This window comes from Xiphophorus maculatus, chromosome 9 (assembly GCF_002775205.1).
Source record: "Xiphophorus maculatus strain JP 163 A chromosome 9, X_maculatus-5.0-male, whole genome shotgun sequence".
Taxonomy (NCBI): Eukaryota; Metazoa; Chordata; class Actinopteri; order Cyprinodontiformes; family Poeciliidae; genus Xiphophorus; species Xiphophorus maculatus.
Genome location: NC_036451.1, coordinates 22618351 through 22633207, shown reverse-complemented (window position 1 = coordinate 22633207; position 14857 = coordinate 22618351). Strand labels below are relative to the sequence as shown.

General features: G+C 40.1%; 2 protein-coding genes and 1 long non-coding RNA gene across 4 annotated transcripts in view; 2 read left to right on the top strand and 1 right to left on the bottom strand.

Annotated features, from left to right (window-relative positions):
• Positions 1 to 14857, bottom strand: part of LOC102235690 (capping protein, Arp2/3 and myosin-I linker protein 3-like) — a 49472-nt gene that overhangs the window by 13860 nt on the left and 20755 nt on the right. For both annotated transcript variants that reach the window (XM_023339421.1, XM_023339422.1), the window contains exons 16-24: positions 14087 to 14191; positions 13855 to 13924; positions 4146 to 4227; positions 3930 to 4026; positions 3671 to 3725; positions 2992 to 3164; positions 1939 to 2007; positions 1465 to 1558; positions 91 to 189 (exon numbers count right to left, since the gene is read on the bottom strand). In XM_023339421.1, the coding sequence (XP_023195189.1) occupies positions 91 to 189; positions 1465 to 1558; positions 1939 to 2007; positions 2992 to 3164; positions 3671 to 3725; positions 3930 to 4026; positions 4146 to 4227; positions 13855 to 13924; positions 14087 to 14191 (844 nt within the window). The remainder of the gene's footprint in view (positions 1 to 90; positions 190 to 1464; positions 1559 to 1938; positions 2008 to 2991; positions 3165 to 3670; positions 3726 to 3929; positions 4027 to 4145; positions 4228 to 13854; positions 13925 to 14086; positions 14192 to 14857) is intronic.
• Positions 8339 to 9827, top strand: LOC111609700 (piggyBac transposable element-derived protein 3-like). The gene is made up of 2 exons (XM_023339423.1): positions 8339 to 8674; positions 8783 to 9827. Exons 1-2 carry the CDS (start codon positions 8482 to 8484, stop codon positions 9259 to 9261), a joined length of 672 nt encoding a protein of 223 aa, XP_023195191.1. The 5' UTR covers positions 8339 to 8481; the 3' UTR covers positions 9262 to 9827.
• LOC111609701 lies at positions 11279 to 11877 on the top strand. The gene is made up of 3 exons (XR_002753269.1): positions 11279 to 11426; positions 11510 to 11622; positions 11695 to 11877. It is a non-coding gene; the product is annotated as an uncharacterized LOC111609701 (long non-coding RNA).

The window sequence follows — 14857 nt, the reverse complement described above, 5'->3', positions numbered from 1 at the left end:
GAGGTGCCGGCGGCACAGACACTCATGAAACACCAGACACTCATGAAACACTCTAAAAAAAAAAAAACATCCCTCACAGACGGGAGCTACCTGTTCGGCGGTGCTGGTGACCAAGCCCTGGTGCAGCCGCAGAGCCTGCCTCTGGGAGAAGCGCTGCGTCTGGTTGTTCCTGACCAGAGCGCGCTGGATCTGCAAGGCGACAAAACCAGGCGGAAAGGCGAAAGTTCAAAGTGAGGTTTTACAGACGATAGAAGAAGCTTGAGTGTAAGCTGACTTTTTCTATAAAAAGTCTCCTCTTATGTAGTGCTACTTTTGTCCATGGGAGTCGCGATAACTATGAGTTCCCCACTCATGTTTGAAAAACATTCATTAAGAAGCCCCCAATCTCACATTTATAATAAAATATTACTTTACCCGGGGCTGCTTCTATTACTTTATGAAAAAAATCCTTACACTTTTGATAGATTAGTAAAACGGCATGTTAAGGCCATTGTAGATGGGAAAGAAGGAAGAGTAAATTTCCGCAGAAAACATTCATCTCAAAATTTTAGGGTTTTTTCCCCCCCAAGCTAATTTCTGACTTTTCACACTCAAAAATGTCCTTGTCTTTTCCAAAAAAAGTTTTGAGATTAATCTCAAAATTCTGACGTTTTTTTCTAGCAAATTTTCAACCTTCGGAGCTCAGAGACTTTCTTGTTCTTTTTCTAGAAAATTAATCTCAAAATTAATTGAGATTAATCTCCATCTTAAAATCAATTTAGATGAAAATGTTCAACTTTCTTTTGCAAAAGTTGAACATTTTCAACTTTCGGAACTCAGAGACTTTCTTGTTTTTTTTCTAGATAATTTCTGAAATTTACTCCCCCCCCCCCCCCCCCCCCCCCCACAGAGCAACCTCACCCCCTCCCCACATCAGCTCCTTCAGACTAGCCAGCAGCATTTAGCAATCACCTGGTAGAACTGCACATACGAGCTACTGCTCAGTGCAACACTGGTAGAAACGTTGTTAAAGGGTTAATAGAGGAGCGATGTTGTGATGACTTCCTGGAGGCGGAGTTTTTAAAGAGACAGAGGCCCAATTTGAAGGTGTTAAAATACAAAGTCAGGTTTGATTTGAGTAACATTTGATATATAAAGCATTTTTATGACAACTGAAATTAACACAGCTACTTGATTGTGCTATAAAATGGTACTCTCTGCCTGGAAAACACATAATATGGTCACTCCCACTCTATGGAAGTAAAGCTGTGGAAAGAGTTAACTCCATTCCCTACAGGTGACTGATCTAAAGATAGGTGGTGATTAATGTTTGGAAAGGATATTTGTGCTTCATGTATTTTGGCCCAATACACGACACCAATTTAAAGTAGAGGTGTGCTTCTTTGCGGAAGGGCACATGTCTACCTTTTTTTTTTTATCAACCATCAGTCAATAAATCATCCAGACAGTTATTGCAACCCCAACCTTAGTGAGGGCTTGCTCTGTCTTCTCCGGAGCGCTGCGGTACGCCTGGCTGATGTCACTTAGGGGCAGAGGCATGTACTGCAAGGTAAAATTACTAAAGAAAGGAGGGGGCACAGAAAGACAAAAAGGTCACGTTATTAAAGCAGACACTACAGGACCGAGAAGAGAAATTTAAACTGGCTCAAAGGTTCCAGGGTTTGCAAAATATCACACCCCCCAACACATTCCTGAGTAAAGCTTTGATCTGTGCAGCCACGGCCTCGGTAGCCCCGAGGTGAGTCTGGACCATGTAAGATAGCAAGACGAAATAAGTAATAAACTGCTCATGTTGCAGTTTTCAGAGAGGCAAAACCAGAAAGAAAACAGGCAAAGTTTCCTATGAGGTATTCTTACATGGAGTCATAAGGCATAAGGCTCTTATTGATGACTGCAGCAAACATCTCCACAGAACAAGCAGGCCGTTACAGTTCTTACTGTTCCAGGGCTCGGGCCACGTCGAGAAATCCTGCAGCGGAGGTGTTGTTGCGATCCCATGTCACACTCCTGCAGGGCGAGTGTGTGAGTTGGAGAGAGATGGAACAAAAACAAAAAAAACAAACCCTGTTACAAAAGTATGCACACGCTACACTTCTTCACATTTTGTCAAGTCAGAACCACAAAATTTATTGTATTTTGTCGTCATTTCACAGAGCAACACGGACGACCGGAAAAGTGTGGTATGCATTTATATTTACCCTCCTTTGTTCTAAACCCCCAAAATACAAGCATGTGAGAGTGACATGTGGTAGTGGCAGGATTATGCTGTGGGACGGATTCCTGTCGACACAGACAGGGAAGCTGGTCAGAGCTAATGTTGCACTCAGGCCCTGTCACAATAACACATTTTGCTAGACGACAAATTGTCCCAGAGCTTATTGCAAATAACAATAATAATGTTGTTTAGAGCCCATTTTCAAGTAATATAACAGTAATAATGAGATGATAACGGCAAGAACACGTTCTTAAAGATAAGCAAACTTTAAATTCTAATGAACATTTAAACTCTGGACCTGAAAGACATTTTATATATCCAAAATAAAGAAAGAAAACAACAGAAACAGCAAATAAAATGAACGATGAAGTCATTATTGACAAAATTATCTTTAAAAAAAAAAAAGGGATGGTTGAGACCAAAGCGCCAGACTGACGACTTTCATCATTCAGTTTTCGGTAAAAAAAAAAAAAAAAAAAGTAAGAAAAGAGAAAAACAATAAATCAAGCAAATTAAAATGATTGAGTTTCTTTTCATTTGTCATGCGATTAATTGATTTATTGTTTATTGTGACAGGCCTATAATTGCACCTCTTTGTGTCAGTATATTACAAATATAATCTAATAAAATGTATTGAAGTTTGTGGTTGAAACACGGAAAAATGAAAAGATAGAAGTTTGAAGATTTTCCAAGGCTCTGTCTATATTGTAAACAATGTAAAACAAAACAAAAAAAACCCACATCAACAACCCTCCTCTCCATGTAGTTTCCTTCACCTGAGCGTCGTGTTGATCTGCAGGGCTTTGCTGAGCATCTTGGCCCCAATGTCGTCCATGTTGTTTCCGCTGAGGTCCACTTTTCTCAGGCAGGTGTTGCTGCCCAACGCGTTGACCAGCACGGTCCCCCGGGAGCGCAGGCGCGAGTCCACCAGGGACAGAGACTGCAGGGCCTGCAGGGGGCAGAAGAAGGAAGCACCAAATTAAAGTCAAGCAAAAATCAAGCGTGTGGGAAGGGAGAAAGGGAGAGGGGGGGAGCGTTAAAGATGAAGTTGAGAAACAAAAAGCTGAAAGGGAACAGTGGAAGATGGAGCCTTGAGGATAAAACGGGGTAGTAAAATTTTGTGCATACTGATGTGACATCTTGCCAACACGACTATGCGCGCTGCATGCATGAATTATTTACAATATGTGTGAGTAGTGAAGTAGAAACTGTGTCCACAACGCTAACCGAGGGGTAGCAATAATTCATCGCAGTGACATATCTAAAGCGAAACATCATAAAACAATGATGCGACCCCAAAAGCTGATATGCCGCAGAAAGAAAGCGACGCTTTCACTGAATACATCTTTTAATAATGAAGGTAAGTGATCTGAGCTTTACGTCAGACGCGGTCAAAATAACTGAGGATGGCGTATATATTTTTCGACTGTCGCTAAATTCAGAGCGATCACTCACGCATTCCTCCTCCTGCATGAGTGAAACCAGCTTCTGCAAGACTTCGTCCAGAACCCTGAAACCGTGGAGACAGACACACAAAACGTGGCTGGTGCGAGTTATTTTGGCGGCTGCCGCCTCCAAAAAACAAAAAAAGAAGAAAAAGTTACTGATGTGTTTATTCAAGCTGGCACATGCAGCCCATGCAGTCACACACACACACACACACACACACATATAAATAATTGCAGTAGAGCGTGACATGGAACGCTGGTAGCACCTGTTTTTGATGTTGAAGTTCTTGCCCAGATGAAGGTGTTTTAGGGAAGGGTGTCTCGAAAGGGCAGGCAGCACTGTGAGCAAGTCTGCATCGAGACCTGTCAACGCACACACACATGCGGGGCTCAGCGTGGCATGATCCATTAGCAGGGACGCTGGGTCTTCTCCTACCACGGTTTCAGAAAAAGTCAAGGTCGCAGCAGGACGCGCACCGTACCGTTGTCGGAGATGTCCAGCGTGGCGACAGAGAAGACCCGGGGGAAGAGCTCCTGGATTACGGCGGCTCCCGCAGACCTCAGCTGAGCGTGAGACAGAGGAGAGGACCAGTACGGGTCAGACGTGAGTGAAAATAACTCAGGTTTATGTTTCTGGGAGGGCGGCTCTGTTAAAATCACACTTTCTAAAGCAACTGAAAGCGGTGGCCTGAGGAGGTTCTAACGAAGCTGCAAATAGAGTGTAGAAACAGTTTAAATCATATGTGTCAAACTCAAGGCCCGGGGGCCAAATGATGCCCGCCACAGCTTTTTATGAGGCCCCTCTAGACTCCAGAGGGAACCATAAATAGAGCCTTAAAGATCAAAGCAGTTTTGTACTTGTGTACTGCCAAATTGCATCAATAGGAAATTTGCTCGAAATCAAAAGACCCCCACATTTTTTCGCAAGTTTATTGCAAAAACACAAACAATTTTTGACCATAAACTTTCACAAATTTAAACATTGGGTTTAAGTGATGCTAACTCCCACCTGCAGGGGGCAGTGTGTCTCACTTTGAACCTACGATTGATGTGATGAGCACAAACATATCAAAATTGGAAATATTTGATAAGGTATATTTGATATACCTTATAAAATATAATAATGTTGTTCAGAATAATAATGTTCTGTTGAACAATTAATGTTCAAAATGAACATGAATTGTCATTCTGAAGACAATTAATGTCCAATATTATTAAAAAATGCTCAGTATCATTTAATTTTAAGAAGACCCTATTAAATGCAGACAGCTATTTATCAATACTTGATCAGTTTGTCAATGGATTTGATCAATACGTTCTGGACCAACCGGCCCTGTGAGAACATTCATGATCTTGATGTGACCCAAGATGAAAATGAGTTTAAAACATTTAATTATCATCTTGTCTGAGTCACTATATGCTATTTATTAAGAGTGAAGCTGGTATCTTTAGTGAAAAAGATACATAAAGGGAAACTAAATATTACAGTAAAGCCATAGACAGAAAGAAAACATAGAAAAATATTAAAAGTTGTGGGAAAATCTTCCACACCTTTATGTTATCTATAGAAAGAAAAAACATTGTTTGTATCTCCTCTTTTTAACATTTGAGCAGATGGCAAAAACAGGTGGCCACATGTTCCACATATGCCGACGATCTAAACCCCAGTGAGAATAGCATGTAAACATGTCACAAAAATGTGCTTCGGATGTGGAGACAATGTGATTTCTACTAAAAATAAATAAATCAATTTTCACACATAAAAAAAACAAACATTCCAGAACTTGTGGATCACATGTTGCCCCTCAGAGTCATTTGTAAAAATACTTCACATGTTACTCCACACTGTAAAAAAAGTCAGTAAATTTACGGTACAAAACTGTAAAAAACCAACAGTTTTTGACCGTCGTATCCAAAAACATTGCATTACCGTAGAAATTACATGGAACTACCGTAAGTCGAAACTGCAAAGAAAGTCAGTAAATTTACGGTAAGAAATGGTAAAAGACCAACAGTTTTTGACCGTCGTACCCAAAAACATTGCATTACCGTAGAAATTACATGGAACTACCGTAAGTCGAAACTGCAAAGAAAGGCAGTAAATTTACGGTAAAAAAGTGTAAAATGCCAGCAGTTACTGACCAGAATATTCACAGCATTATACTGCCGTAGAAAATACATGGCATTATCATAACTGAATAAACATATATCCTAAATAATTGTGACAGTCACGAATGTAGAAAATACAGAAATATAGTGTAAAAATATAAGTAATTGTAAAGTTCTTAAAAAATTGTAATATTGCCAGCAGTTAATTACCCTAAACTTAACAGTAGCAATCAGCCAAAATTACAAATTTTGCTGATGTTTAGATCTACAATGTAAAAGCGTAAACAAGACTGCAAAATAATTTTTTACAAAGAACAGAATGCTGGTGTGATATTTTGGTTTCTTTTTTAATAATGCCTTTAATACACCAAACTGAAATCTCAGCAGTAGACCAGGCATCGATCTGGCGATCCACCGATTGCAAAGCAAACTCCTACAGCCAACGCCACCATCATTTATGAGAGCATTTGATCATTAACATTAAGAGAACTGTATGTTAGCCCCTCTTGCTTGAATGAAGCTGAAGTTGGTTTCCAATTGCTGCTTCCAATTTGGGAAATGGCTAAAGGGCAATTCCACCTAATTTTTCACTGCAATCAGCATCTTTAATTTACTCTAGCTAAAAAACTACAACACCTAGACTCTTCAAATCTGGACTAGATTATTCTCAACTCATATCAGAATATTTAAAACCAAGTGTGGGATTTGTAAAACCTTTATCTGATTTGTGAAACTTCAATAAAGAACAATTCTAGTGTTATCCAAAATCATACAAGTTGTAAAGTCACCCATCATTGAAGTTTCACAAATCCCACACTTGGTTTTGAATATTGTGCTATTAGTAGAGAATAGTCTAGAGCAGGGGTCCCCAAACTTTTTCCTGCGAGGGCCACATAGCTGTTCCTTTCTCTGCTCGGGGGCCGGTCTTAGTTTTTGGAGAAAGATACCTTAGAAACTTATTGTCGGCGGGGGGGGGGGGGGGCTGTTCTGTCTTTGAAACTGTCGACGGGGGGGGGGGGGGGGGGGGGGGGGGGGTTGCTGACTACGACACATTCGCGGTCGCTTTTAGATAGATTTTTACCCAGAATGGAAATGGAAAAAACCGTGAGTGAAACGGTGACTGGGACTGACTAGTATATATTTGAGGGAAAGTTAGTTTAACATCTGCTCAAGAGCCCCCTGGTGGTTGAAGAGAAATCCACAAACCAGAAAATACAATATATGAAAAAATACACTGAATGCTCTCTGGTATGAGGAGGCGGGCCAGATCCGGCATTGCCAGACCAAATGACGCAGGCCGTAGTTTGGGGACCCCTGGTCTAGAGAGTTTTTCATTTTGTAATTGTGATAAATAGTAGGGTTTACAGTAAATGGAGACTGTTATTTGTCATGTAAACAAATAATTATCTAGTTTGCATTGCTGCTTGATCCTTCAGCATCAGCAGCAAGATTCTTTTAACTCTGTTCCTGTAGTGGTGTCCTGAACTCAACACAGTAAAGTCACTGTGCTAACTAAGGTTGCTAACTAGGGTGCTGAGAGCCCAGTAGGCCTGGTCCTTGTCAAGATGCTGCTACTGTCTTTGAAATCAAATTTCTGCTATTTTTGCACGTTCAGGAGGAGAAGGGCAACACATCACAGGTGAGTCCCTTTCACGGTTTCAACTGAAGTTAGCTAACTTTAACCAACTGACAAAGAAATGTGTAGTTTCTGAGCCATGCTGTTTATGTACATGCACTGCAGCTAGATATTTTTACTATATGGAACATTTAATCTTCACAGATGCAACACTTCCATTAATGTTTCTGTAGGAACGGCTGCATAGATTATATTTCTGGTCTACTTCAGACTACATGTGCTTAAAGTTATTGTTAATGGCAGAAGCAACTTTTTCCAAGTTTGGTTCAATAATTAATTTGAATTACTTTGAGTGTGAAATGTTCATGCATGCAAGTTAAATCTCTGAAGAACATGTTAGCTTTTGTTTCAATACTTTGGTAATACTTAGAAGTATAAAGCTTGGCATCAGAGATATTATTTAATATTTTCCTTTGACCTCTTGACTCTCACACCCAAAATACTTGCACTAAAGTCACTGGGTCCATGACAGTTGAAGGATTTGAAGATAAGAGAATTTAAATATTAATATTTTACAGCTTTTCTCAGTTTGGGTGCATCTCTCAGAACAGAATTGAAATTCTTAAAACTACCTGTTCAATCTTCAAATTACTGTGTCACTTCTGCACATCAAAAAAATTAGTTTTGCAAGTTTTGCTTTTGTACATCATGTAGCTGGTTATGTACACTTCTATGCTTTTATAATTGTAATTTGCTTTTATCGTCTTGATCAAAATATGTTAACCCTCCTGTTGTCCTCGGGTCAAAATGACCCGCCACTGTGTTAAACCCCCCCCCCCCCAAACAATCCCCTAAATGTAATTTTTTTAACTTGAGATTTTAAGACTTTTCCTAGATTGGCCCAGACAATAGAAAAAGTTCAGTGTTGCTTTTATTCTCATTTCCATGTAAGCTGTACAAAAAAAGGTACAAAGATGGTCTTCAGGTCAAAATGACCCGTGAGGCAAATGGAGTTGAAATCAAGGTCACAGAGTTATTTACAAACCATAAAATGTTACAAAGTTTTAGTTGTGTCTCAGATCAATCAGTAGCAGAAGTGAGCAGAGAGTGGAAGGCCAATTTTCCGAGCCACAATGCCAGTCAAACTCTTTCACACCTACTCAAGACTGATGCGATTTGATGACCGTGAATCAAGACCAGCAAGACGTATGACAGACAAACTTGCAGCCATAAGAGAGGTATGGGACAAGTGGGTGGAGCGGTTGCCCTACCTCTACAATCCAGAGCCTGATGTAACAGTGGATGAGCAACTGGTTCCATTTAGAGGTAATCTGTTTTCATATTTGTAATAAAAGTGATTTTCACTATTGATTTCTTTGACTGTTTTCTGTGACACTGATACTAATCACTGATGCTAATGTCTTTTGTCCAAAGGTTGTTGTCCTTTCCGGCAGTATATGCCCAGCAAGCCAGCAAAATATGGGATCAAGTCATGGGTGGCTTCTGAATCAAGCTATGCTTGGAAAATGCAAGTCTATACTGGGAAGTCAACCAGTGGATGCCCAGAGAAGAACCAGGGGTTGCGAGTTGTGCTTGATGTGACAGAGGGACTGAGGGGTCACAATGTGACATGTGACAATTTCTTCAACTCTTATGAACTCGGACAGCAGCTCCTGAAGAGGAAGATCACCATGGTTGGTACAGTTCAAAAGAACAAGCCTGAGCTCCCACCTGCACTGCTTGGGTCAAAGGAGAGAGAGGTCTTCTCCTCAAAGTTTGCCTTCACACCCACCACCACTCTAGTTTCCTACCTCCCAAAGAAAAACAAGAATGTAGTTCTTCTGAGCACACTGCACAAAGACGGCGACATTAGTGACCGTGAGGACAGGAAGCCAATCATCATCCTGGAATAAAACCGAAACAAAGGAGGTGTGGACAACCTAGATAAGGTGATTGGAGCATATAGCTGCAGAAGAATGACTGCCCGCTGGCCCCTGGTCATCTTCCACAACATCATTGATGTGTCCTCCTACAATGCCTTTGTGATTTGGATAGAGATCAACCCAACCTGGATGTCTCATAAGCACAACAAGAAGAGGGTGTTCCTGGAGCAGCTAGGAAAGGCACTTGTAACTCCACTCATTGAAAGAAGGAAGCATGTCCCCCACACAGAAGCCTCAGCAGCAGTTGTGAAAGCTATTCAGAGTGCAGCAGCTCCTGATCAACCTGAGGATCCATCTACCACAGCCACTTCCTCAGCTAAGCCAAGTAAGAGGAAGAGATGTCAGTTCTGCCCTCAGACTGTAAAACACATACTGTGTGCTGCAGGTGTAAGAAATATATCTGCAAAGGCTGTGCACTTGCATACTGCCCTACATGTGCCAATTAGTTGAATGGGTTATGTTATTTGTCATATTTTTGTATTGTACATCCTCTTGTTCACTGGAGAAAAGTAAAAGAAAATTAGTCACTGTGATGAATAAAAATGCATTCGAAACTCATTTTGCACATTTTTTTTCTTAAGCTATAGAAATTCAAGTGGAGAGGGAAAAGTCAAGTATTCACACATTTTGTGGTGAGTGACAATATACAAGATAGAATTTGGTGTTTAAAATTCAATTAAGCTGCTTATATTGGGGGTTTATTGAAGACGGGTCATTTTGACCCGGAGGATAAAGGGTGTATACAGAAAATGAGGACAACAGGACAACAACGTGTCTGTGTTGAATTCTCAACTTCCAAAATAGCATCAGTTCATTGTGTAAGTCTTAACATGCATAAGTCTTAAAGTTGTCATAATGTGAATCATATATTAATTAATTTATATTCTATTATTTTCTAAATCTGTCCTGAATTGGTAAATTGCTCCCAAGTGAGTCCTGAGTTTCTCTAACAGGTCAGTGTATGAACCATTAGCTCAACCAACGATCAACCAGTTTTCTGAAACAGATTGGAGGTGCATCTTGTGAACCATCAGTTGGCAACATTATGCTCTATATAGTCAGAACACAACACAATGTTACATGTCTGAGAACTGATGAACAAGTATCTGGGCAGAGTGAACAGCCAGAGAGAAGAAGAGGAGTGAGGCTGAGGAGGAAATAGTTGGGAGGAAAGCAGAAGAAGAGTCAGAAGAGGCTGAGGACATCTGCCAGTTTCCATCAGTCCAACATCAGGACATGGCTGAGACCCACAACATGATGCTGATGGAGGTCCTCCCACCCTACTGTTCATTCCTTAACCCCACTGAGGAAAAAAGATTCCTCAGTGGAGTTAAGGAACAAAGTGACTATGGAAATTAAAATGTAATGTAATTTCTACAGCACTGTACAGTTTTCCTTGAGGAGATTGTCCTGTGGCTCCTTTTCTACTTTTTTTGTTCTCTGCATTTCTGTCTTTTTCTTTCTGAATCACCATGGCATGGTCCATGAATAAATTATAGCAAAAGCGTAAATCAGTGTTTCTCAATCCTGGTCTTCAGCGTCACCCTGTCCTGCAGGTTTAGGTATTTCCCTTCTGCCACACACCTGAATTGTATCTCTGGATGATTAACAAGCTTCTGCAGTACTTGATTGTCATCCAATCATTTGAATCAGCTGTTCTGGAGTAGAGGCACATCTAAAACATGCAGAGCAGGGGGGCGTTGAGGACCAGGGTTGAGAAACACTGGCGTAAATGATCCTTTTGTAGTCTCTTCTCATGACTAATCGATTTGACTGTCTTATCTGTACATAGAGAGACTATAACTTATTATTTTGAGTCACTGATATGTTAACAGACAGGATTTTAAGAGCTGAACTAAGGATTTTGAAAGCAAACAAATGCTATTTTTCCTGTTTCTACAAATTGTTTTGAGAAATGCGCTTACTGTTTTGTAAATGCCAACAATGACTCGAGAAATGCACCAAAAGTGACTGAGAAAAACTAACCTAGCATAAATTGTCTCAGCTGTATCAATTTGTTTGCCTGTATGAAAAGTGTTCACATTTACAGCTTTGTTTCTGCTAGCTTGCAGGAAATGTAACTTACATAAATGGTTGAAGACAGCCTATTGGCCTTCATGAGACTCAGATAAATGGTGAGTATCTATTTCATAAATTGCCTAAAACAGTTATATTTGTTTTTATTTGTTTTTTGTTTGTGTATTTTGTCTGGTTGCAGACCAGAGGATCACACCTGTTGACAACAAACAAAGGTTTAACTACTGAATTTTCAGTCAGAAATGATCACACCACCTGGTTGAAGTACCTGTGTCCATATGCAAGTCAACAAAGGTGAAACAAACATTTAAGCGAATAAGATGTTCATGTAGTGCATCTTTCTAACTTTTTCTTTTTGTTTTCCAGCAGAGAGGAAACACCCGATTGACAACATGCGAGTCTCAATTTCAACCTGTGACTGGGAAGACTACAACCATCCTGAGCAACGTCTGATCTCAGCGACTTGTGACTCTCAACCCAGAACAAGAATCCTTTTATCACCATTTTGTCTTCTACAATATGTTATCTCTTATGTGGACACATACTGTTTGTTTTGTTTTTGTTTTCCAGATCTCAGTAATACCGTGAGGAAACTGGACATAAAATAGAATCAGTTCTTTTTTTAACTTGACTTTTTAAATAGAAATTGTTTCTTTAAGTGGATTACTCGTAATCTGTATTTTTGTTTAATTAGAAATTATTTTCTTTATAACTTTCTGTATAGAAATGCTTGACAAGTTACACTTCCTTGGTTGTTGTACTATAATTTGTATGGTAAAATTCTGGTAGGAACAGAGACCAGTAATTTACCATAAGTTTTTTTTGGGGGGGAGGGTTTACAATAAAATGTCAATATATCATACAGTCTGGATGTGTTTTTCACTCATGTAGATATTATGCCTCAGTCAGCATGACCGTATTTACTACGGCAAAACCACATTTTATTTTTTTTAAAATATTTTAGGAAGTACGGTATTTTACCGTATATTAAAAATACGGTAAAATCCTGCATGTACAAAATACGGTGAAAAACTGGCAGCTGTGGTTGCCAGAATTTTACCGTATATTAAAATTACGGTAAAATCCTGCATTTACAAAATACGGTGACAAACTGGCAGCTGTGGTTGCCAGAAATTTACCGTATATTAAAAATACGGTAAAATCCTGCATTTACAAAATACGGTGACAAACTGGCAGCTGTGGTTGCCAGAATTTTACCGTATTTTAAAAATACGGTAAAATCCTGCATTTAGCAAATACGGTAAAAAACTGGCAGCTGTGGTTGCCAGAATTTTACCGTATTTCAAAAATACGGTAAAATCCTGCATTTAGCAAATACGGTAAAAAACTGGCAGCTGTGGTTGCCAGAATTTTACCGTATTTTAGAAATACGGTAAAAAACTGGCAGCTTTGGTTGCCAGAATTTTACCGTATTTTAGAAATACGGTAAAAAACTGGCAGTTTTGGTTGCCAGACTTTTACCGTATAAAGACGGTAAACTTCTGGCAACTCAGCTGCCAGTTTTTTACCGTAAAATGAGGCCGTTTTTTTTTACAGTGCAGGATATAATTTTCACAGATTTGTGGAAAATGACGTTACACATGTTATTGTGTGACATAATTTCCACAGTTCCACGTTTCACATGGAACTAAAGGATTTCATTCTCGTATGGACGGGTGCACGGGGAAGATTTTTCACATAACAATAATTTTCACATGTGAAACACACATGCGAAGACATTCCGCTTGAGGCACGTTTTGCCACATGCGTTTCACAAACCTACAGAATATAAGCTTCACATGTTACCACTAGGTATAACTTTTGCATGTAACAAGTCATGTGGAAAGCAGTTTCACATGTTACTGCGTAATATGCTACATATCATTTTTTTAAGTCCGCTTCGCATCGCAACACAATGAACTACACGCGGGAAAAGTTCAGTATGTGGAAGGTTTTATCTGTTTTGAAAACTAAATTTTCTAATTTTCATACATTTCAACATACTCACACATTTGATGCATATTTGAAAACTTTGCCCCATGTTTTTCACATTTCACTGCACTACATTATTTCCACATGTGAAACACATTTGGATTTTTTCTTCACATGTGGAAGCCTGTTGTTCCAGTTCCACATGTTATTTACATGTTGTGTAGTAAGATGCTTCACAAGTTGCTACATAATATTATTCCCATCTTGATTCACATCTTTCAACAGACACTTTAACCCCTTAACCGGCGGTGTCCCATCCATGGGACACATCTAGTTTGCTTGAATACTCTGCCTTTATCGCCGCCAGTTAAGTAGTTAATTTATTCAGCTGCATAGTATAATTTCTTTGCTTTGTCTTTTTGCGTTAAGTCACACTTTTTAAACTGAAACTTACGTTGTCTTTAAACAGAGCTTCATCGCTGCAGAAGCAGGGAAGCATATTGTGTCAAATGTATGTAAAATTGGAAGCATATGGAGGTACGTACAGTAACACCCATTTAATCTGCCGCAGAAAGAACAAAAATGGCTTCCTACCTCGCAGCCGCTGATGTCCAGATGAAGGTCGGTGATGTGAGGATTGGTGGTCAGCCCCGACAGTACCGCTCTGTGACCACAAAGCGGTTGAAAAAGAAAACGAGAGTTAAATACGGACCCGATTGGCACGGCTTCACACATGCAGATGCTTCCCTTGTGCTTTCTTCGCAGCAGACGTGAGATAAAAGAGCTGCGACTCGAGTAAAGAAATGGAAGACGATGTGTCGGATACCTCAGAACGTCCGGGGGCAGCTTCATAGACGCGAAGCTGACATGAGTGAGGCTGAAGGCCGAGCTGAAGAACTGACGGAACAACGGCAGCGTATCCTTCACTTTCCTGTGAAATCAGGGGAAGAACAGGGAGGATCAAAGAGGAGTAATGCAGAGATGAGGTGAAGCGAGCTCCACGCAGGAGGAGATGAAGTCACTTTAGTTAAATGCTAGATAACTATGAGTGCAGCCGCGAGAGCGCAGACAAAGAATGACAATTACACCTTCTGAGGAAGTAGGGACAGCAGGAGGGGTCAAATGACTGATTGGCTGGCTAAAATATTCAAGATTCTCTCAGAAAGTACAAAGAGAAATCTGAGTTTAAATATGGAGGCCAGAGAGAAACCACAAAGCTCCAGTGATTCACTTCTAGACTCCCTTTGAGGAGATGAATGTGAGTAGCCGAAAATCAGGGAACGGAATGGTGGTAAAAGATGGCAAAGAATTAATTGGACACATATCCGATTGTTTTCAAAGACTGAACGGTCATGCCGCAATTTATCCAACTTTTATGTCATTGACGTGACACGCGTCGTAATTCTGCACCAGAAAAAAGGTAGATGCGGTAAATCCGGACGAAAACAATGGCGGAAAACAATAATTATGTCATTAAGAAAGAAGTCTGTTCCCATGGAGCGCATTGCATCACAATCCCACCACTCCTGGTCCTGACTGCACATCCAGACAGACGCTGCTGCGGTCAACGCGCCACAAAAGGCCGTCGCTATTAGCT